This window comes from Emydura macquarii, unplaced genomic scaffold (genome assembly GCF_026122565.2).
Source record: "Emydura macquarii macquarii isolate MOO-44397 ecotype Brisbane River unplaced genomic scaffold, CSIRO-AGI_Emac_v2 contig_2680, whole genome shotgun sequence".
Taxonomy (NCBI): domain Eukaryota; kingdom Metazoa; phylum Chordata; order Testudines; family Chelidae; genus Emydura; species Emydura macquarii.
Window position 1 is genome coordinate 2784295 of NW_027132817.1, and position 24038 is coordinate 2808332.

The 24038-nt window shown below is 41.6% G+C and overlaps 1 protein-coding gene across 4 annotated transcripts in view; it reads left to right on the top strand.

Moving 5' to 3' along the window:
- PRIM2 (DNA primase subunit 2) overlaps positions 1 to 24038 on the top strand; it is a 294044-nt gene that overhangs the window by 177768 nt on the left and 92238 nt on the right. For all 4 annotated transcript variants that reach the window (XM_067565537.1, XM_067565536.1, XM_067565538.1 and 1 more), the window contains exon 8: positions 134 to 201. In XM_067565537.1, coding sequence (XP_067421638.1) covers positions 134 to 201 — 68 coding nt within the window. The remainder of the gene's footprint in view (positions 1 to 133; positions 202 to 24038) is intronic.

Sequence of the window (24038 nt, forward strand, 5' to 3'; positions counted from 1 at the left end):
GAGAAAGTATATCTTGTCCCGTGCTACCCTAAGGAAAAATATATAATTGAAAGGGTTTCTTATATTATTGCTGCTATGTTACGACAATCTCTGATTATGAGATTTTGTTAACTGAAATCTTGTTTTCTTCTAGCTGACAGCACGATCACTGCCTGCTGTACAATCTGATGAGAGACTGCAGCCTTTGCTTAATCACCTCAGGTAACATGAATAAGAAACATAAATTTATTCATCCATAAAGTTAAGAGAATTATATTTGTACTATTCAAACTTCTTCAGATCTGTATTGATGGGTGAAAGTGGAAAAACTGAAATAAAATATTTTCTTTTCATTTCAATGCCATATTGGTAGGAAAATGTACAATTTCATAAAGGAAATGTACACATTTATTCTGAGCCAAGCATCCGATGTTGCCATTACAAGAAAAGCTGAAGAAAAAAGTTCTATAGCTTTTACCAAAACGTTTTTCTTTCATAGGTTCTTTTCTATGATTAGATGTAAAATTATTATTAAGATTCTTCATGAACAAAAGTCAGCAAATTCAAAATGATGCTACCCTGAGCATGTAGTTATTTTATTGTGTGTATTATCCAGGAAGAACATATCTTGTAGTTCATCACTGGTGAATGAGTCTTTCTCTGAAGGATTACGAAGGCAACTTTAAAGTGTGAACCAGTAGCCCTTACGACTCATCCAGTATCAATTAGACAGATCATCCTACTTCCCGTATAAAGAGAACAGGAGATAGTGTTCCTAACTGAACTCCTACTTTTTCTTAATTTTCACTCCCAGCTTTACTTCTAATGTTCTTTATTTTAGCCACAACATCAGCTACTTCTTCTTTACCCTGTTTAGAAGGGGGAGTTTGGCTCATGGGAGGAATAACTGGAAGAAGGGAGTTCACATAGCCAGTGATATATACGGTTTCTCACAGAGGTGTGTTTGTAATTCAGTTGCTTTTTTCTTTTTTTTCATAAATATGTAGTGCCATAGGAAGGCATGACACGTCACAGGCAGAAGTGTGGCATTTTATGGTGACTTTGTAAATGAATACATTACTGCCATGTACCTTTTATTTGTGTGGATACCTGTAAAATTAACTTTTGGATTTTATTAACTTCAGGACAAACAGAAGCAATTTTAAATCTCGGTGGGTTTCAGTGGAAATTGTATTTGAAAAAGAAGTTATTAATAACTTTGTGTATGTGTATAGTGTGACAGGGTCAGACCAGATGGCTACCAGAGAGTTCTAGAAGGCCAATGTATCAGCCCCAGGATCAGCAAGTCCCTTTTCCCCTGGTAGTTGAGCAGGAGTTAATTAATTAATTAACACACCTGGAGCCAATCAAGCCCTGCCTAGGGCTTGTTAAAAGCCTCCCCTCCAGAGAAAGGGTGTGGCTGGAGTTGTGAGAGTGAGGTGAGCTGAGCTACCAGAGAATGTGAGCAGGCAAGACACTGTCAAGAGCCAGGAGGGTTTCAGAGAAGGGGCAGAACACTGGCACGAGAGAACCCGGGAGGTACAAAGACTGGGGGAGGGAAAAGCCTGCCCGAAGAGGGCAAAGGACCTTTCCCAGGCCTGGGAGCCTGAGGGAGGAGATCCTGCCAGAAAGGGGAAGATCGAACTGGACATTTGGTTTGGCACTACCGATGTCCAGTGGGGCTGTCAGAGGTCAAGAGCCTCCCCTGGCAAGGAGGGCCAGGAAGAGCCCCTATCCAATCAGGGTACAGACATTGTCAAGAGGCACAGGGAAGTAACCCAGTGAAGGTAGCAGCTTTCCTGAATCCACAGTGTGAGGCTGCTACTTGTAGGGTCCCTGGGTTGGGACCTGGAGTCGAGGGTGGGACTGGGCCCCCCCCAAACCTCCACCGGTGATTCACTGGAGGGGCAAGAGCTCCAGTGAAGAGGCAAGGGCCTGTGAGAACCAGAGATAGGACTGGGAGCCAGCAGGGATTGGCCATCTTAGAGAGCTGTATTACCCTCAGCCACCACTAGAGGGTGGAAGAACACTAAGGGGTGAAGCAGTTCCCTGACCTACCGCTAGAAGGAAGCGCTGGACCCACCGAGGGAGAGGAAGACCTTTGACATGATAGATATAGGTTAAATCATATTTGGGAAAAGAGAATTAAGATATAAAACTGTTAAAAATGTGTCTATTATGTGAGTAGGTTATTGGTGGTATGCTGCGAATTAGAATCATAGAATCATAGAATATTAGAGTTGGAAGGGACCTCAGGAGGTCATCTAGTCCAACCCCCTGCTCAAAGCAGGACTAACCTCTGCTATATCATCCCAACCAGGGCTTTGTCAAGCCGCAGCTTAAAAACCTCTAAGGATGGAGATTCCACCACCTCCCTAGGTAGCCCATTCCAGTGCTTCACCACCCTCCTAGTAAAAAACTTTTTCCTAATGTCCAACCTAGACCTCCCTCCCTGCAACTTGAGACCGTTGCTCCTTGTTCTGTCATCTGCCACCACCGAGAACAGCCTAGCCCCATCCTCCCTAGAACCCCCTTTCAGGTAGTTAAAGGCCGCTATCAAATCCCCCCTCACTCTTCTCTTTTGCAGACTAAACAAGCCCAGTTCCCTCAGCCTCTCCTCATAAGTCCTGTGCTCCAGCCCCCTAATCATTTTTGTTGCCCTCCGCTGGACTCTCTCCAACTTGTCCACATCCTTTTTGTATTGGGGGGCCCAAAACTGGACACAATATTCTAAATGCGGCCTCACCAATGCCGAATAGAGGGGAATAATCACTTCCCGTGACCTGCTAGCAATGCCCCTCCTAATGCAGCCCAATATGCCATTGGCCTTCTTGCCAACCAGGGCACACTGCTGACTCATATCCAGCTTTTTATCCACTGTTACCCCCAGGTCCTTTTCTGCAGAGCTGCTGCCCAGCTCGTCGGTCCCCAGTCTATAGCTGTGCATGGGATTCTTTCTTCCTAAGTGGAGGACTCTGCACTTTTCTTTGTTGAACCTCATTAGATTTCTTTTGGCCCAATCCTCCAGTTTGTTTAGGTCCCTCTGTATCCTATCCCTACCTTGCAGGGTATCTACCACTCCCCCCAGCTTAGTGTCGTCCGCAAACTTGCTGAGGGTGCAATCTACCCCATCCTCCAGATCATTAATAAAGATGTTGAACAAAACCGGCCCCAGGACCGACCCTGGGGAACTCCGCTTGTGACCGGTTGCCAGCTAGACATGGAGCCATTGATCACTACTCGTTGAGTCCTATGCTCTAGCCAGTTCACTATCCATTTTATAGTCCATTCATCCAACCCATACTTCTTTAACTTGCTGATAAGAATACTGTGAGAAACCGTATCAAAAGCTTTGCTAAAGTCAAGGTATATCACATCCACCGCCTTCCCCACATCCACAGAGCCAGACCAGAATTCACACCATTTATATTTGTAATATTTATAGTTCTTTTCTGAGTGGTTACAAATGTGTATTCCAGTCAGGTGTGTGTGCATCCAGGGCACTGAAGCTGCAGAGCTTTTTGTAACAGTACCTGTCTGGGTGGTGCACATGCCCTGTACTTACACATGGCCCCTCTTGAGTCTACATAAGGGTGACGCCACCATGTCCCCTATCAGTTCCTTTGCACAGCCCATGGTCTGAGTCAGAGTGCCTCATGCGGTTTATCTCACGGTTGTTTTAATCTGTGTAGTTGATGAGTTACTTGTCTGCCTCCTTTTCCTGTTAATAGTTAGGTAGTACTTAGTACACAGTAGCTAGTTTATCTTACTGCTTTGTTTGTTTCAGTTAGTTAGTTTTCTGTGTGATGCTGTGGTGGCATGTGTTCAGAAGGCTTTAAGCACTGCCCATTGTGTGAAATGGGCCATAGGTGCCTATTCTGAAAAGTTACTCCACACGCATTGCCTTGTGTGTCTCAGTGAGGGACCTGTTCTTTCAAGGAAAAGGATGCAGATTTCCAGAGATCTGCACAACAAGCAACCCCTTATGGAACAGGCAATGAGACCCACCTCAACCCCAGGGCCTTCAACTGCTTGCACTATCTCTGCTATAGAGGCTTCAGTGATCTCTGACAGGCATTGGACTTGGACTCTTCTCTTTGGAGAAAGAAGGGTCAGTTTTCCTTTCCGGAGTCACCCTGAAAGAGAACCCATTAAAAAGAATGGAGCCACTACAGGTTGAAGAAGGACTCTTCCTTGAAGAAGGACACAGAATGTCCCTGGAACTCCTCAAGCAGTCAAGGTGGAGCTGGCTGTTGACCCATGTCTTCTGTAGAGGATCTCCTGTACTGGGTGCCATCGATAGCTCTCCCTCGCTATCAATCTCCAAGGGAGGCCACACCTCCCGGCTCCTGCGCCCTACGGGGAGTCCAAAATAAAGGGGCCGCCTCCGGTTCTTAGCAAGATGAGCCTTGGTTTCAGATCCCACTCCTTACAGGTAATAGCCTCTAGCCCTTTAATAGGGTGAGCACGCAGTTCAGGGCCCCGCAGAGCCCCACAGGTGGTGCGGGCCAGCAAGGGGGAATAGTCTCAAGCCCTGCATAGGGTGAGTAGGCAGACTTGAAGCCCTGGACCTTAGGCAGGGCGGGCGTCACAATGGGCACAGTCTCCAGCTCTCACTGGGTGAACAAACAGTCTATGACCCGGCCCTCAGCAGGCAGGCAGCGGAGAACAGACTTCATCCCTCAGCCAGGTGAGGTAATAGTCTCAGGCCTAGCCCTCTGGCAGGGCTGGCTGGCAATGGGGGTAAGCAGTGTCTAGTCCCCAAAAGGGTGAGGAAATGGTCCAAAGCCCTGGCCCTTAGGCAGAGCGGGGCAGGCAGAAGGGAAGCAGTCTCTAGCCCTCAACAGGCTGAGGAGCTAATTCCACCCTGGCCCTTTGGCAGGGTGTGGCAGGCAGCAAGGAACAGGCTCTGGCTGTCAGCGGGCGATCATCCCTAGGTCAGGGTAGGAAGGGGGAAAGGGGAGGCAGGCCCACCCGTCTCCAATGCGTCCTGTTCCGACAGGTTAATGATCCCCGAGAGTTAATAATGAGTCGGTTAGTAATTAACTGGATTTTATTATAAGACAACAGAAATAATATAGAATTTTAACTATTTATACACATTTAAACAAACAATTAACTACAATACACAAGCTAATATGATGGAATGTTAAACAGACAGTTAACTGCAAGGCACAGACTGATTTTAAAGAGACAGTTAACTGGAAGACACAGACTAATTTTAAAGAGACAACAGAGTCACAGACTGATACGAAGGAATGTTAAACAGGCAGCTAGCTGCAGAACACGGGCCGATAATTAACTCCTTACCATCCATACGAGAAAGACACACAGCATAGTAAACGCAACAACTCAAACTCGGCCGGCTAACAAACGATTTGCGCTCGGTGGGGGGACACGGGAGCGGGAGAGTCCGGACCAAGTGATCAGGCTGGTAGTTCGGGAAGGCTCTCAACCAGGGGCTTGGACAAGACCCCTTTTATGGGCTTCGTGCCAGTACCAGATTGGCCGGGGGATACTTGCAATAGGTTTCGTTTCCTGGTTGATGTTAAGTTTCATTTCCCATGGTCAGTTAAGTTTCGTTTCCCAAAGATGACGTGGGAGCCGAAGGCACAGCCGATCACATAGGCATACCCTAATAAGGTCAGGTCGTGGGTTGACTGTTATCACCGAATGGGTGTGGGGGGGGCGAGGGGTGGTCATGGCAAAATTGGTGCAGCGACATGTCCCAACCCAGGGCCCTGTCAGTGATTGGGTGTCCCATCACTGGGTAAGTGGGGCTCTGGCCGAAACATGCTGACTCAGAGCGAGTGCAAGCTCAGCCAGACTGTAGTTGGCTCCCCTGGGCTACTTCCTCCCACCCTCTCCCTACAGTACCTGGTCTCCTGAGCTGTACCTTGGTTCCTTGGGGTACTCTGCCTGAGGGGCGCTCCAGAAGCCCTCGGCCTCATTGCTTGACGGCAGGTCCGGGAACTGTTTGGAGTCATCTGCGGAGGGCAGTTCCTCTAGGTCCAGGGGTCCCCTCTGGCTCACTGGGGACTGACAACTCAGGTAGCTCCTCCCAGTCCTCAGGGCCCCAGGCAGTGGGCAGCTCCGGCAGCCTCTCCTCCGGGTCATAGGATCTAGGGGTCTCCTCCAGCTCGACAGGTTCAGGTAGCTCCTCCAGATCCTCAGGGCCCCATGCTGCGGGTAGCTCCGGCATCCTCTCTATGTGGAGCGGTCGGGTGTGGCCCTAGGCGCAGGCACCAAGGGAGAGGTGTCCTTTTTCCTTGGCCACTGGGCCCTGACTGAGCGGGCAGGCCTGGCTTTTATTCTCCTAGCCCCGCCTACCTGCTTCCGGTCAGGTGGTGTTCTCCTGGGTTCCAACCTCAGGCGGGGTTTAGCTTTTCCTTGCTGTCAATCTCTGAGGGAGGCCACACCTCCCGGCTACACTTCCCAGTACTACAGCAGGAATATATTGGTACCTTACCATTGTCTCCAGTACTGTCTATAGGATGGCCATTGAGTCCAGTACCAATGGACACTGCTCTGGCATCAGCATTATTACCACCGATGACCCCGCAAGCTTATGAGGCAGCAAAGGATTTGCTTTGCCTCTCTGTCCTTGTTTTTCCTGTGCTGCCAGGTGTCCTTTGCAGTAGAGGCACTTCCTTCTGTTCTTGGCTCATCCAAATCCATGGCTCTGGTATAGACACTCTCAGCAGTTCCATTGTTGAGTCCAGCTAAGAAACACAGCAAAGATGTGACCTTAACTCAGCCTTCAGCACTGACTTTTATTTGTGACTTCAGTACTCCAGCTGAGCACTGACTGCGATTAACACTTTCACACCGTGACAACATCTTTCTTGGTACCAAGTCTTGACATGATTTCCTCCATGTCTTGAGATGCATTTATGGAACTGGCTACTATATTGATATCAGGACCAATATTGACCTCTTCTCAATGCGTCACAGATAAACCAGAATGCCAAATGGCCACATCTGAGTTGGTACCTATTCTCTAATGGCTGTTCTGATATCTCCTTGCAATTGAGTTCAAAATCTCCCTCTTCTTCACCATTCCATCCTAGGCGCAGTTGGTCTAGCAAATCTTCTAGACCACCTCCTGAAGGAAAACATTGGTACCAAGGACAGAACTGTTCATATAGCAGAGAGAGAACATCCTGGCCTGGTTCCTACTAGTTGCCTATGCCCTGAATGCTTCTTTAGCGGCCCTTTTGTAACTGTTGGTGTGTCTCCCACTCTCCCAGGTCTTGATCACTTGAGCAGAAGGTCACCAGACTGTCTTTGTATTTTGGAGACCCGTGCAGATACTGGTTACCCTGAGAAACCAGTCTTGCAGAACGAACCATTGCCAAAGGAGCCCATTCTACTACAAAGGGATCCACTGGTCCCTGTTATCCTATCATCTTCCTCACCAGTTAATTCCATGATCCCACATTCCTTCTCTCCAGTTCTTGAGGATTTTAAATGTTATCAAGACCTGCTGAAGAAGGTGTCAGCAGCATTTGGCAATCAAGTTGAGCTTATCCAAGAGAACATTCTCAAGCTTTTGGACATTCTTCAGGAGATAGTCCCTGGAAGGCTAGCTCTCCCTATAGATGAGGCTCTTTTGGAACCGGTGAAAACCTCGTGACACATACCAGTCTCCTTAGTGCCTACAGCCAAGAACACAGGCAGGCAATATCATGTCCTGATTTGAGTGCTTTTATTCCCATCCTGCCCTAACTCCCTCATGGTCACTGCTGCCAATGAGAAGTCATGTCAAAGGAGCTTCAGATCAACTCCCAGAGAGAGTCCAAGAGCTTGATTTGTTGAAGAGGAAAATGTGTTCCATCTCCCCTCTTCAGGATGTGCATACCTAACCAGCGGGTGCTGTTTACCTCCCAGTTTATAAAATTATATTTAGCTACGTCCAACTTTACTGACAAGCTGCCTGAAGATGTAAGGGAGAAGTTTAGAGCTGTCCTTGCAGGAGACTGCTTAGTGGCCACACATCGCTCCAGACAGCACTGAATGTGTCAAATGCTGCTTCTAGGATAATGAACCCTGCAATAACAATGAGGAGAGCTTTGTGGTTAAAAAACACCAGCATAGCCCCTAACATTCAACGAACCAGGGTCTCCCTTTTGATGATCGGTTTTTTTCTCTGACAAACTGATGAGACTTTGCACTTATTTAAAAACTCCCATGCTGTGTTCTGTTTGTTGGAGGCCTATACCCTTGCCTCTGAGAGACAGCACTACAAGACCCTGCAACAACAATATTCTCAGCAGTATTACAGGCAGCCTACATATCCTTTGGTGCAGAATGAATTTTAGAGGAGGCGGCACAAGTCACAGAGAAGGAGATCCTCTGAACTCCAATTCAACTCAACCAGCCTGTCCTCAGTCAGTTGTGGGAAAGCAACACATTTGACTTTTCCCTTGAGCATAGCAATGCCATCATCAGCAATCTTTCTGCTATCTCCCCTCCATTTGGGGACAGATTGTTCCACTACCTCAGACCTTGGAAGCAGTAACAACAGACAAGTAGGTCCTAAGCCCTATTTGACTGGGATATTCTATCCAATTCATATCCATTGTCTTCTCCCACTCACCTTCTCTGTCTCTTTTCAGGGACCTTCATCATGAATCAGGGTTCTGTCAAAAAATTATCTCTCTAAGGGCCACAGAAGAGGTCCCCCTTCAACATCAGGAAAAGGGGTTTTACACAAGATTCTTTCTGACCCAAAGTCTAAGGGGATTCTGAGACCCAGACTCGACCTTTGCAACTCAACAAATATATTAAGTGTATCAGATTTCTCCTGGTTTTCCAGGTATCAATCCTTTCCTCCCTGTGTTCCAGTGACTGGCTTACTGCCCTCCATCTCCAGAATGCCAACTGTGGCAGGTCAGCTTTATCAATACACAGTACTTTCCTTTAGCCTGTCCTCAGCCCCATGCATATTGACTAAGTGCATGGCGGTGGTGGCCTTCTTGAGGATCTAAGGGATTCACGTCTTCCTTTACCTAGACAATTGATTAACGTGAGGGAGATCTGAATATCAGGTTTGTCCTCAGACTCTTTGATTGTCTGGGACGCATGCTATGCAAACTAAAGTCTGCATCTATTCTGAAACACAAAATAGAGTTCATTGGGGACCTACTAGATCCTATGAAATTGATGGCTTTTCTCCCTAGGTTTCAGGCTATTTGCCTGTCTCTGAAGTCTTGTCCCACCACCATAGTCTGGAGTATGTTTAATGCTACTAGGCCACATGGCTACATGACCCTGCATGCCATGCTATGCCTGAACATCTTTTCAGAGTGGTTGAAGCTAGTCCATTGATTGAACTGACACTTCTTAGACAAGCTGATCTGGGTTCCTCCTGTGATCTTGAGTTCACTAGAGCAATGTTTCTCAAAGACCGGTCCATGCACCGGCACTGGTCCCTGAGATCTCCTTGACACAGTATAAGAAGTCGGTCCCTGGTATCAAAAAGATTGAGAAACACTGCCCTAGAGTGGTGGATGGATCTGAACAGTTCCCTTTCCCAACTGAGACCATACATTATCAATGCACCTCTGATAGGCTGTTGTATGTGCCTAGGTACTTTGTGAACCCAAGGATTCTTTACAAATCAAGGATCTGGTGATGATCAAATCCTTGGATCTGATTCCAAGGTGGTGCCTAATACTCTGTCTCAAAAGGAACATGAGAAGATAGTCTGTATCAGTTGTTCAGAAAGAGGAACTATGATCCAGATTTGTCATCAGGTGAGCATGTTGGAGTGGCTTCTGCTTCTTCTCCTTGTGAAAACACTCTGGTGGATTGCATGGTGTCCATGTTGAACTTATTTACATTCAATAGCCATGGAGGAAATCTCCAATCTGGTGTTCAGCATATGTGGGGCTGTCTTGAAGAGTAGGATGTTTTTACTAATTCTTGATGGACTGCAGTCTGCTAAGACTGTTTAGTCCACTCCTACCTCTTGTCAGTCTATTTCCAAGAAGGCAGACAAATTATATCAGATATCCTTGGAGGGTATTTAATATTTTCACACATCCTGTATTTAATTAGATGATGATAATTATTACCAATAGCATGTTGAGGTCTAGACAAGCACATTCCACTCCTGCAGATGGAGAAGGGAAGAAGATTGATTCCCTAGGGAGAAAGGTGTTCTCTTTTTCCTCTTTTGGAATTAGGGTGACAAATTATCAAGCTGTTACATCCTGCCATCAATTCCACTTATGGGGAAAAATGGGAATGTTTATGTAGAATTTGCCAGATGACAAAAGACAAATGTGAGCCTACTGGAGGGTCAAAATATGGCATAGCATGCTCTCAGGGCTTTGTTTGATGTCTCAGACTCTTCTGCCAGAGCACTGGCGTTTGCCGTTATGCTGAAGACACATGTTTGGCCATTTTGGCTTCTCTCCTCTTCTCTGCCTTTGGATACTAGAATTAAGGTGGAGGACCTTCCCTGCAAAGCAGATGGTCTTTTCAGTAAAAAGACGGATGAGTTACTGGAAAAGCTGAAGGAGACAAGATTGATGGTCTTCTCTTTGGGTCTGACTTTTATTTTCCAAAGCTGCACTCAAATAGAAATGACGATTGGCTTCATACTTTGGATGTAAAGTGGAAGTTGGCTTTCTATTTGGGTAGGACTGAGCCCTTCATGTTGTCTTCTCAGGTCTCTGTCTTTTATGTGGACAGAATAAATGCTGACAGTTTCTGTGCAAGCAGTTTCCAGATGAATTACTTTCAGCACCATAATGGTATACAAGGTAGCAAACACCTCTCCTCCACAGAGACTTTTGATCCATTCAACAAGCTATCTGAGTGGCATTTTTGAGGGACATTGCCATATTGGACATTTGTAGGGCTGCTACTTTGTTCTCTGTGCATACTTTCAGTCAACATTAAGCTATCACACCTGCTTCAAGATCTCATGCAGATGTTGAAAAAGTGATCCTCAGTCTCTTATTATGTGACTCCAAGCCCTACCTTCTAGCAGAACTGTTTGTGAGTCACCTAAGTAGTATAAAGGTGTGCAACCACTCAGAGAAGAAAAACTGGTTACTTACCTCTATTCTAACTGTTGTGCTTTGAGATGTGGCTCACATGAGTATTCCACAACCCATCCTCTGTGCTCTGCATTGGAATTTTGAGCCACATATTCTGGTGTGAAGGAAATGAAAGGGTTTGGGGAGCCATTGTACTCATAGTCAGGGAAGAAGCCACAAGAAAGCATAGTGTATGTGCACTGCCCTCATGGGTAGTGCTACAGAGAGCTTTCCAGCTCTGGCTCGCTGAGCACACACACACCTGAGTGAAGTAAGCATGTGGCTCATATCTTGATGAACAACAGTTACAAATACAGGTAAATAATTGTTCCAGTGTGGTGGTGTTTTTTCTCTTTTTTTCATTAAAACATCTGGGTAGGAGTCTCAAAAGTGCTCAGCATTAGTATAACTTTACTCCCATTGAACTCAGTGGCTTTACTCGCATTGACTTCAGCGGGAACAAAGTTAGTTTGGCACTTAGTGCTTTTGAAAATTCTACCTTCTGTGTGAGAAATTATTGCTAAATTTCTCTATTTTCACAGCTGACAATTTTTTCCATAATTTTTATAAAAATAAGTGTTTTGTGCCATAATATTCAGAGCCCTTGTCAGCCTCCAGGTTTTCTTTTGGTAACATGTAAAAGGAAAAGATACATAAAAACCAAAGAGTCAACTTTTTAAAACTAATTGCTGAAACTAGCTGTCTAACACTTAGAGATCCCTCATTTGTTATACAATTGGGCAAACCAGCTAATTTTTTGCACCTCTCTATATGTTTGCACATGGAAATGTTGGCTTTGCATATGCAGTTTAAACATTAACTTATCCCAGTGAATGAGGGACCCTGCCAAAGCTAAAACCATCCCCAATATGATATAGAAGTGTATAAATAAAACTGTAAAGAAACTTTGTCACAGCCAGTGAAACCACAAAATACCACATTTTTTCTAGTCCCTAAAAAGGCGAAACAAGTTATAGTATAAAATTGGACTTTAGAACTTGAGAATCAGGCTTTGGCAGGTAATAGACAGATGACCTAATAGGTCTTTTCCATTATTTATTTCTATGAATCTGTGATTCATTTTTACTTCATCTTGCTCACAAAAATGAAAGGTATTTTAGTTGTAGGCTTCCCTCTTCCTTCATCTTATGAAGTTACTATATGTCAGACAAATAGAGCTTTATCAGGAGAGTAAAAGCTTAGAAGTTATCTGAAAAGAGTGTACAGCTGAAGGTTACACAGCATTGATTGGTTGCTAATACATTGTGTGTTCGATGGCAGCTGTTCATATCTGCTTGTGAATTTTAAATTAGCCAGCCTTCACTTTCAGCACAAATTCTTTTTGCTGAAGTTTATATCTGTGGAGCTATTTTTTTTTAAACAATTCCTTATTTTAATGCATGGCCCCGTTTTTTAATGTGAATGGAATTTATTTTGTAATGAGACTATTGTGTACTAAATACTTACTTTATCTACTGCTGAGATGCTGTTTCTTCCATATTCTACTTTATCAGTGCTTTTTAATATTGAGTGTACAGTAGCAAAATAAATCATTTTAGCTAAAATGTATTTTATTTTGTGATGTAGGATGATTTTTAAGGGGTTTGTGCATTAAATATTTGTGACCCTCACAATTGGGTACATAAACCTTTAAATGGCTAACATTCTCATAGGCTATAGTGTTTTAATGAGAAAAACTACTGAGTCAACAGGATGGAAGGGAACGTCATCTTTAAATATTATGCTAAAATTCTAACATGACCTTACAAAAGCTAAAGCTTTTGCATGTGTCTAAACATGTACATGTTAAATTGAAGTCAAACTTTTAACTCCCAGATTAACTTAACTTTACATTTAGCTTTGTGTTTGGTGTGAACACATGGTTTAGCGAAGTTCTTCTATTATAAATTCTCTATAGGATGGAGATGATAAAAGCAAAACAAACAAAAACAAAGTCAGTATTGAATTGTCTTGTGCAATCCCAATAAACGAATGTGTGACTGTGCACTAAATCTGAACACGTGCAAACATGGAGAATGAACTTTTTTTTCAAAAGTTTGTAGTAGCACCTCTTTCCTCTGGGGGAAAAAACCCCACTTCCTTACATCTTTCCTCATGGATTCCTTTCCCTCTACTCCATCCAATCAGGCTCTCTTCATAGGTTCACAAGGTTCATATAGCTAAAATGGCTCTTTTAATCCCTTCCAATCCGCCCTGCTACATCCTTTCTCGATCACTAGACAACACCACCATCTTGACTGTGACTCAGGCCTGTAACCAGGGCATCATAGTTGACTCAGGCCCTCTCTCTAAGTCCTCATATCAGGCTCTGTCTAGATTGTGCAGATTCTTTCTGCATAATATCTCTAAGATATGTTCTGTGTATCCATCCACACAGCTAAAACTGGTCCAGGCCCTAATAATCACAACTCGATCACTGCATCACCTTTTCTCTGACCTTGACAAATGCAAAATTGCCCTGCTCATATCCATTCCGAATGCTGCTGCAGAGATGGTTTTCCTAGCCAGCCTCTTTGATCATGCCATCCCTCTCTTTACATCCCTCCACTTGCTCCCCTTTTTTTGCTGCCTAAAAGTGAAGACAATAGCTTATGTTTGATGGCCTTTTATGGCCTGTCTTCATCTTACCTATCATTTCTTATTCACTTTTGAGATTTCAGCTCCCACTTCTGATTAGCCCATGAGCCAGCCTCCATCACCCACTTATTAAATTTTCAAACAAGCACCTTCTTGCTTTCTCCCATGTAGCCTTCACAAGTGGGAAAAGTTCCCCGTAAACATCCGCAAAACAAACTCATTACCCTCCTTCAAATTCCTCCTCACAACTCTTGTTTTCCATGCCTACAAAAAACTTGACAATGTTTAGGCTGCTGAAGTGCTGAGGCCGCAGCCTATAATTCAGATGAGTACTGTCTCACTGATTCCTTGTACTATTCCATTTTTCTATTTGTATCAATCTGTTATCTCTTGTCTTATCCTTAGGTTGTTAGCTCTGCACTGAGAACTGTGTCTTTATTTTATGATTGTACAGCACTTAGCACAGTGGGGTCCTGGTCCATGACTGGAGCTCCTAGGCATTATGGTAATCTACTATGACTTACAACAAATCCTATATGTGGATCTGCAAGGAGTTCCGCATAGGTGCAACTGTCCCCAATGCAGATCCAGTTGCAGAACTGGGGCCTAAGAAATTTTTAAAATCCCTAGTGTAGTAGACACCAGAATAATGTGCAATAGGATCAATAGGGATTTTATATATAGGGTGAGTGCTATACGTTCACCCTGGATTTTAAAGCAAAAATAACTTTATTTCAGTTGCAGCTGTAAGGGTATTTATTTTTTAGTATTGAGTATATTTATTGTGCATATATTCTGATGTAGCTCTCCCTGATTTTCTGCAGAATCTGACAATATTATACATAGAGATGGCATTTTTGTAAATTGACACTGTACTCGTATAAACTGTACCTTTTTATATAGTTTATATGTTTTTTTTCAAAGTGCGTGAAATTGTGATTACAGCAAGATAAACAGTTAATGTACAGAAACCTGCACTTCCTTTCCAATGCAATTATTTTGCCATTTGTAGTATTGCTACAAAACATTTCACACAAAGACAGTAGTATACCAAAGATACTGCTTCATGTTTTACAGGTTGATGATCATTTTGATGGACATACCAATTTTCTTTTTAATGATATAAAGTATGTTTTGTAGATAGAGCAAGTTTTGTGACTTTTCCCTTATCTCCACTATAACTTATGTTTTCACACGTTTTTGAAAATATTTTTGTTTATTTGTTCATGAATTCATTATTTATCTCATGTTTTCTAATGAAAGAGGAAATTTGTTGTTTGCTTTTAAAACCAGTAATGGATTTTGATTAAGTGTTTTAATTTTGCTTCATAATTTTCTTTAAGGAGTCTAAGCCTTATAAAACCAACAGTTATATTTGATACAGTATTATGTTTTTATTCATATTTTAGATTTTTTTCTAACTTTACTGTATAATGTACAAATATAGTTACCTTACATAATCCTCAGGAGCAGCAATCTAATTTATTTAAGATTATTTTGCGTTTCAGTACTTCATTTTTTGGAGATGGAGGAAAAGGGATACTGAGAGATTTCATGAAGCTCATTACAATCCTGAAAGATAGCTTATTTAAGGAACAAAAAGTCTTCACCAGGCTCAGAATGATTTTATAATGATTTGTTCTGACTTTTATCCCCATGTTGTTGAAATTTGGCAGTGAAGTTGGTTAGCTGCCTAAACATTTTATTGTAAAAATAATTCCCTTGACCTCCATAATCCTGACTGAATAGCATAAAAGGATTCTTCATTGCATGCACATGTATATCTACTTACCTTCAAGCATGTTTCTTTTCTTATAGAAGAATTTTTTCTAATTAAATGCGGTCTAAAGCCCAATCCTGCAAGGTCTCATTCATGTGTTCAATTTTAAGTTTGTGAGTAATCTCACTGATTTAATTGGACTACTTACGTGTTTAAAACTAAACACATGAATAAGTCTTTGCAGAAGCAGGACCTTACATTTTTACTTATAAACCTTAAATCTTTTCAGTCTTCATAATTTAGACTTTTTCATTGAGATTTTTGTCTAATGCGCAAATAGGAAGTACTCTTAAATGTTTCTTACCAGTGTACTAGCTATGGGTAATGCTGTATTTAAACTTACTTCATGAATGGAACAAATGTAGAATAAACTCTCAGATGTTTTAAAGAAGTTGCAAAGTGTCTGCCTAAATGTATTGCACAAACCTGTTTTGACATACACGATAAATAACAAGATTTTTGAGCTTATTACTGTTGAATATAGCATATTTTTAACCATACTTTAACTTCAAGAATAGTATTGCTTGTTTATAGGTACAAGAAAAATTAGTCAAGTGAACAGGAATTTCTACATTATCCCAAAAGTGAAGATTAAGCTACTGAAGCATTTATAATACTGTACACTGCAAGTCAACAATCTCAAGATATTTTTGGCTTAGTAGAAGAACTTTTACTCTGTGCCTACCTAGGGAAGTTGTGAAATCCCCATCATTGGAGGTTTTTAACAGGTGACAAACACCTGTCAAGGATGATCAAGTACTCAATCCTGCCTTAGTGCAGGGGTGATGGACTAGATGATATCTTGAGATTCTTTCTAGCCCTATATTACTTCTTTAATTCTCTGATTATTATATTATCTGTGATTGTGTGTTAATTTTGTGCTAGGAAAAGTGCTAAGAGGAAATCACATTTGCAGCTGTCACCTTTTATTATAATACTTGAAATTTATTAGATTTCATATGAAGTCTTATACATATGTGTGTAAAGAACAATGATTATATATGCTGTATAAGATTTCTCCCGGCCTGAAGATATAAACAGAAAAATCACATAGATTTGCATAAAAAGATCAGGTGTAATATCAATCTAATATCTATGTGGGGTCTTGCACTGGTTTTGCACTTGGTATAGATTTTCAGCATCGGTGATCTTATTTTTAACGGACACTACTGCTTATGATGCAAAAGCATGCTAGTATTACTTTACCTCTTTGTTCCTCCTATCCATTTGTTTTATCCATCTATTGTCATCAACTAAGATTTTTATTAAGTAATGTCCCTAAGGGTGCTCCACTCTAAGTGTGCTAGTGACTCTGAGCCTTTGATCAGAGATTTCTCATAGCAGTGTCCATTTGGCCTATGCTTGTGTGTTAGTCAGTCTTGTGTCCTGTACCATTGTCATATAGCACTGCGCAGGTGAACCCCCCCTCAGTTTCTTCTCCTCAACTGTCTCGCATGAGATGGAGCTCTGGCAGTTGTCCCGCTGGACCCCCCTCACCCATGTACACCAGTCTCTGAGCAAGTCTGCTGCCTCCATGACATCAGAACCCCACATCTCTAGGGGATCTAAGAGGAAGACACATGCCCCTGGTTCACCAGGTAGAGGATGTCCTCTAAAAAGTGGAGGTTATTGGTGTCTTCAACCACTCTGGTACCATCTGCCCTCCAGTCAGGTACACACAAGTCTGTGGTTCCTCAGGTACCCAGGGCATGGCTAGATCGAAAGATGGCAAATCCCCGAGCCCAAAGAGTTTATTGGTGCCATTAGTAGACTGAGGTGGCAAAAAAGATCTCTTTCTCTGCTTCCTCCGTACCAGAGAAGCCCGTTGCAGCTGTGACCACGCTTCCCTCAGAGACCTACGGTATCTTTAGCGCCTTTGGCCATGATCACCTCGGCAGATTATAAGTTTGGTACCAATAACACACTCGGTACTGCGGGAGTTCCATTTTCCTCAGGACCTGACTATATCCAAGACACCTAATTCTCCACTGCTCAGCTCTGATGTGCTTTCGGTACTAAGAACATTGAGATCAACTGAAATTTGCCCAGTACCGACTGTTTCACCTTAGATATCTCCAGGCACTCCACCATTCCAGACTGAGCTTGAGGAAGACAGTTCCTGTGCTGTGGGACAGTTCCTGTCCTGTGGGATTGGACCTGACTCATGGGCACTCAGGACTGTTCCGGTTTTGCCCAGCCCGTCAGGCCAGGCCCTGCAGAACAGGAGCCACTGCTGCCAGAAATAGTTAACTCTAGAGATTCTTTCATCAGAAATTATATATATTTTTAAAATTGAAAATAAAAAATATATACATAATATATCTGAGGAAAATTCAAATGAAAACTGATTTTGATCAAATAGTCTTGTACTGGCTTTGACAGGAAGTTTGTAAATCTGCAAACTTCCTGTCACATAGCTATTATTATCAACTTTTTTTTCACTCTATTGGACTATATTCTCTGTTAAGAAAATCACCTCATCCCTTGGTATTTTAGAAGTATGAAGCCAACTTAAATGTAAGTTGTTGCTACAAAAGTGAAAATGGTGAGGCTTGCAGTTTTTATTTCTTAGTTTAAAAAGCTTTAAAATTGATTTGTTCAGTGTGTTTGAATGCATCTGCCTTGAGGTTTACATTTCTTTATTTCCATTGGGTGTTTGCTGTGTAAATTGGGAGAAGTCTGTTAGGCAGTGTTATCGGAAAACTCCAGAGCAGCAAGGAAGCAATTCATTATGCGCTCTTCTCTGTTTGTTTTGCTCTAATACTGATTTCAGTTTAATTGGCTTTAGAGCGGACAATCTTGCTTTTTTGGTAATATGTTGTTTTTCAACTTTTAACACACTGTATTAAATATGCAGATATTAGTATTGACCTGCCTGTTGCACACAAAATAACAATCAATTGACACTTTTTCTAATTTTTGAAAGTACTGGCTGCCTTCAGCAATCATCCAAGTCATACAGTTGTGTTCCAATTTCTGCAGGTTATTTTAAAAACAAAAATAAACCTAATATTTGGTATGTTGGTTTTTTTTGTTTTTTTTTTGTATTTTCCTGATATGTAGCTTTGCAACTACTAAAGCAATATAAGTAGGAATAACTATTAATTGCATAATATGGCTTAAATCACTTTTTAGTATCATCGCTATTATAATGGCTGCAGTGAATGTGATCCACCTCTGAGTTACATTAATTTTTAAATGTTTTATTGTATTCATCCATGTAATTGTATTTTTAGTAGCTAATATATTTACATAATACATATTTTGTAATAATTGTTTTGCTTTTGCAAAATATATTTAAAGTAGTTTTAGAACCCGGTGTCTTGTTGGGGACATAAATTTCAAAAAAGAAACACAGTGCTCCTTTGTCCCATCACTAGTTTTTAAAATAACAATACTTTTCTTTGATATGAAGCCTTCCATTAAAAAATCTGTCTCTGAAAGCATCCTCGCCGCCATTGTGAGGTAGATAAGTTTATTTTATTGTGGTTTATATGCTTATTCCATAGAAAAAAGTATCCTTCCTTAGTTCTAGGTCAGTGATATTCAGACCTCAGTGGTTCAGGGGCCAAATTAACAATCAACATTACCCAAAAGAGCTACTGTAGTGTGAATTCATTGTTTCATTTACTATTTATATATTATTCTCTCAGCAAAATGACTGACAAAGTATTATTATTTTATCAACTACAGTTGGTTAATAACATAGTAGAAGCCTCCTGATTGATTAGTGACTTAGATTGGTTAATATTTAAATCATACAGTATTTTAATATCATGTGCTGCAAAGAGCTGCAGGAGACGCATTGAAGAGCCACCTGCGGCTTGTGAGTCACAGTCTGAGTATCACCATTCTAGTTCCTCCTTGCGTCATTTTAAAATGTAATTATAAAACCAGATTACTGCAGAAAATCCCCAATAATAAACATATAATAAACGAGCAACAGAAAACAGATTGTATAGCTCTTAAATCTCCACCCAAGTGTACCCAAAACCAAGGTGTTTTAGATTGAAGGCACGTGTTCCAAAGTTGAGGGGCCATCACAGAGAATGACCTGCTTTCTCTTACAAAATTTTGTTCATGTAAAACATGTTCATTAACAAATTTTCTAATGCAATGCTATTACAATTACTGCGCTAACAGCATCTCTGATCCCTCCTGGTCTCTTTGAGTTCACCTTCTCTGAAGCCTCAAGCCATCATTTCTCTTGGAGTAGAATCCCATGATTCTTCCACTCTCAGATCATGTCATGGCCAGCAGCCTCCAGGTACAAACTGGCAGTTGTACTCCTCAGGCACTATGGCCAATGGCATCCAGTGACTAGACAGCCTCCTTAAAGCAAAGTGTTGTTTATTTAGAACTAATGCATTTCAGAGAACAAGATTTTAAAACAATAAACAGGTTACATGTATGTCTGTCTTCCCAAAGGCTTACCATCCCCTGAAAGTTTGGAAAACCTCAATTATTTTAGACACTTCTACCAGAAGCATTTCTGTGTCCATGTCTTTTCTCCATAAACAGAACTGACAGCTCTTCTCTCCGCCTCTTCATATATAGGGCCCCCCAGTATAGGCCTTTAAGCCATTTAGGGTATGTCTATGTAGCAAAGAAAAACCTGCAACTGGCCTGTGCCAGCAACATGGGCTCACAGGGTTCGGGCCACGAGGCTGTATCATTGCTGGGCTCAGGCTGAAGCCTGAGCTCTGGGATCCTCCCACCTCACAGTACCCTATAGCTTGGCCGTTATCTTGTAATTTGGTCCCAAGTGTTTTCTGGAAAGCTCCTAGAGCTATTGTATTGACATCCTGTCTGTTTTTTTCCACCAGCCCTCTATTAAGCTAAATCAAATGCATTCATATAGAAAAGCCCAACAACACAATATAGTTATACAGTGACTATCTCCCTAACTAGGTCATGTACACTATTCATAAAATTATTACATAGCAACTCTGTCCACCACAAATGTATTTATCTAGTGTAGACAAGGCTTCACATATAAGTGGGGCTCCATCTCAGATCCCCTTGTGATGCTCAGTTGTGGCTATAGAGAAAAAATCTTTCATAAATAGGTTCTTGGCCATTTGGGTCTTTAAAGGTTAAGACTAGCATGTTAAATTCTGCCTCATTCTTAATAGATAACCAATTATCTGATGTCATGTGCCCCAGGAAAATGTACCCTGTTACAAATGAGTATGATGTATATTTTACAGATGGGGAAATTGAGGCACATTGGGTCTCACTCAAAGCCTATTGAAGCCTATGGAGCACTTTCCATTGATTTCATTGGTTTAGATTAGGCTCAGAGTGCCATTCAACTTTTGAGTGCCCTTACGAGGGCCAGCAATTTCTGAAAATGAGACCCCCTTAAGATATCTCATGTTAGGCATGCAAAATCAGTAGTTTCTTCTGAACATTTGGACTTGAGGGTGCACTTAAGGCACCCTATTAAAAAATATTAGCCAAAGTACTGTTAAATACACAAAGTAAAAATCTAATCTATTTCAGTTACGTGTTACTTAGAACAGGAGTAGATTAAAAAAAATCAGTTAAATATGTAATTTTGAAGTTGGTGTTGTCTCTTTAACTTAGCTAAAGACTCAACTATTTTTGTTCCCTGAATTTCTTCGAACTGACCAGGGCACATTTTCAAAGAACAGGCTTCTTGGTGAAGGATATCCTACTTCTTGCATTCCCTGTCCTCATGCTGCTGCATTCCAAGATACCTCTAGGCTGAGGGCAGTTTTCACTGGATATTACTTTTCTGCTTTTCACAACGTTTTTAGTTGCATTTATATTAGGTAGTATTTGCTGTTTAAAGTGAGTGAAACATTTTATTTCCCAGGAAATGCAATATTAACTCAGATTTTGACCTGACTTTAACGTTTGTATAATCTGGTTGAGAATTTCCTTTTGATTCTAAAATAAATGTAAAAGCCAGTGCTATGAGGTCTGCCCTTACACAAATGCTAAATTTACTTATGGTATTTTAAGACGAAGGGATAGGGAAATGTCACAAACCTGATTGCACTCCCCCTGCTGGGCACTCATCAGGCTGTTGTTTGGATCCAAATATTGGATCCTGCTTGTTTCTAAACATGAAGAGTCTGAGCAGCATCCATTGGCTGTGGCCTCTCAGTCTTGGAGTGCAGACTCCATATTTGGCACCAATTGTCAGAAACCGTAGGCCACAAAAGTAATCTCCCCAATAGTTTTCCCAGAACCCACCTACATAGATACTCTGGTTTACAGTTTGACTCTTCAAGCATGTGTGACAGTTACAGCAAGAAACTCAGAGCCTTCTTCAATATACACACTTTATTCACAGAGAAGGCATGGAGGCTTGCAGACCCATGCAAAAATAACAAAATCTGCATGCAGAAATCCTCTCTCCCATTTTCTCACCACTCCGTGAGATCTTTGGGTTATGGTCAGTCCCTTCTGGGTCCCAAGACCCTATTCTCCTTCTCAATCCTCAAGTTTCCTTTTCCTGCCCCTGCAACAAGCTGCCCTTCGCTAGGTCTGGTGATCAACAGGTTGCCCCCGGTCCCTGTTGTAATGCCCCTTTGTTCTCCGATTCTGCTTGAGAATTTCCATTGCTCCAAGAAAATTAACACACTGAGGGTTAGAGTTATGCATAAAGTTAAAAAAAATCAATCAAATTTCAGAAGTTTTACCTGAAAGAGTAGTATTTTTAAATACTCTGACTGTATTCTGGAGACTCTGCAAAGCCAGTAAGAGAGGTTGCATGTCCCACTGTTTAAGAGAGATAGGGTGGGTGAGGGAATATCTTTTATTGGGCCAATTTCTCTTTTGAGCCACACAGAGCTCTTCTTCAGGTCTTGGAAAGGTACTCTAAGTGTCACAGCTAAATGCAAGATGGAACATTTAGCTATGATGCTCAAGAGTATTTTTTCCAGACCAGAAGAAGAGCTCTGTGTAGCTTGAAAGCTTGTCTCTCTCATCAACCGAAGTTGGTTGAATAAAATATATTACCTCACCAACCTTGTCTCTCTAATATCCTGGGACCAATATGGCTGCAATTGCACTGCACACAACCATTCCTTAAGAGACAGAACTTGGCAGTGAAGAGAACTGCAGTCTATTCCTGGTTCTGACTGGCTTTTTAAGTAATTTTAAGCAAATTACTTCTCAATATATCTCAGCTTCTCTTTCTGCAACAAGGGGACAATGTTACTTGCCCTCCTTTAAAAGTACTGTATAAGTGATGGGTGTTGAGGTTTATTATGTGAGAAAAACCAGAGATGTGAAAAAAATTGACATTAATGGCAGGGGGAGGGTGGGAGGGAAAAATCGATTTTGCTGGATTTCTGCTGAATTTTTCAATATGGCAGAAATATTTTTGAAAGAAACTGCTTTTTTCCTACTTGAGAGTTCCTTCCTTCCTTCCTCTGTCAAACCATATGTATCACTTATAGCAACATTTCACTTCTCAAGAGCAGCCCCATTAGAGGTAATAAGCTTCCTTGTGGACAGAATTGTGTGAAGTTCCTAATTTTTTGGGATGCAAATTCTTCACATTAAACATATTGTAATGAAAATGTGTTGCTTGGTCCTAATGAGCAATTACATGCAACTTGCCCTATCATTTCCTTACCAAATGGAAAAACTGAACAAGACCCAGAATTAAAGAAAAATTCCTTCCTCAGCCCAACTTAAAATAACCTCTGCTTGGGTAGTTTCATGCTACTCTGTGTCTGTTTCATAGATTTGACTCTATATTGGCCTAATCACCTGGTCTTCCATCTCCTTCTAGACAGCTGAGAAAGTTCAGAATGGAGTGTGAACTTTAGTTCTTTATCCATAGCTGTGCCTTGCATTTGAAAACTTTTTTAATTTGCTTTTTCATTGGATTGAAATTCTCTCTTAGGCAGACCACAATTGGTGTGAAAGCAATGTAAGTTTCCTGTCAAGAATTTGTAGGCCTCCAAGAAATAGGACAATTAGACCCCAGGGAGGTATGCAAGGTCTCAGAGCTTTTATAGTGAGAGAAGAATGGTGTTTGGTATTTTTCTTCAGATCTGGGTATTGTAGTTTTTCTTTCAGTCAAGAGAAGAGATGGGTAAATGCAAAATTTTGCTATTTTTGTTGAGAATGCATTGGAATTGCACACAGAACACTGGGGATTTGGTACAGTTTTCTTTGTCAGAGTGATACATTAATAATTAGTCTAAAAAACATAATTCTGCCAAAAGTGAGACACTCCTGGAGAAAACCTCAATACCCATTAATACTGAATATCCAGGAAACTATTTGCAAATGTTATGCTTATAAAAACTTGCAGAATTTTTTCAGGGGGCAAGGCAACATGCCAAGTTTATTGAAAATACAAAAATATTAAAAACTAGCACATTAAAACACACATACACACCCACTATATGTTCTTCTGCTGGTGCTTTATAGTTACCAGTCCTGACCATTGCTTGAGTCAGCCTAATGGCCAGTTAGGCTGAACACAAGGGGAGGAGCCAGGCATCTGTTGGATGCATACTGATGCTCCGTTATTGTTGCAGAATGTATCCAAAACTTCCTTGTTCTTGCCCATTTTTTATAGTAGTTGGTTCTTATGCAAGTGTATAAGTTTTGCTGTGTTATGCTTTGATCGTTTATCA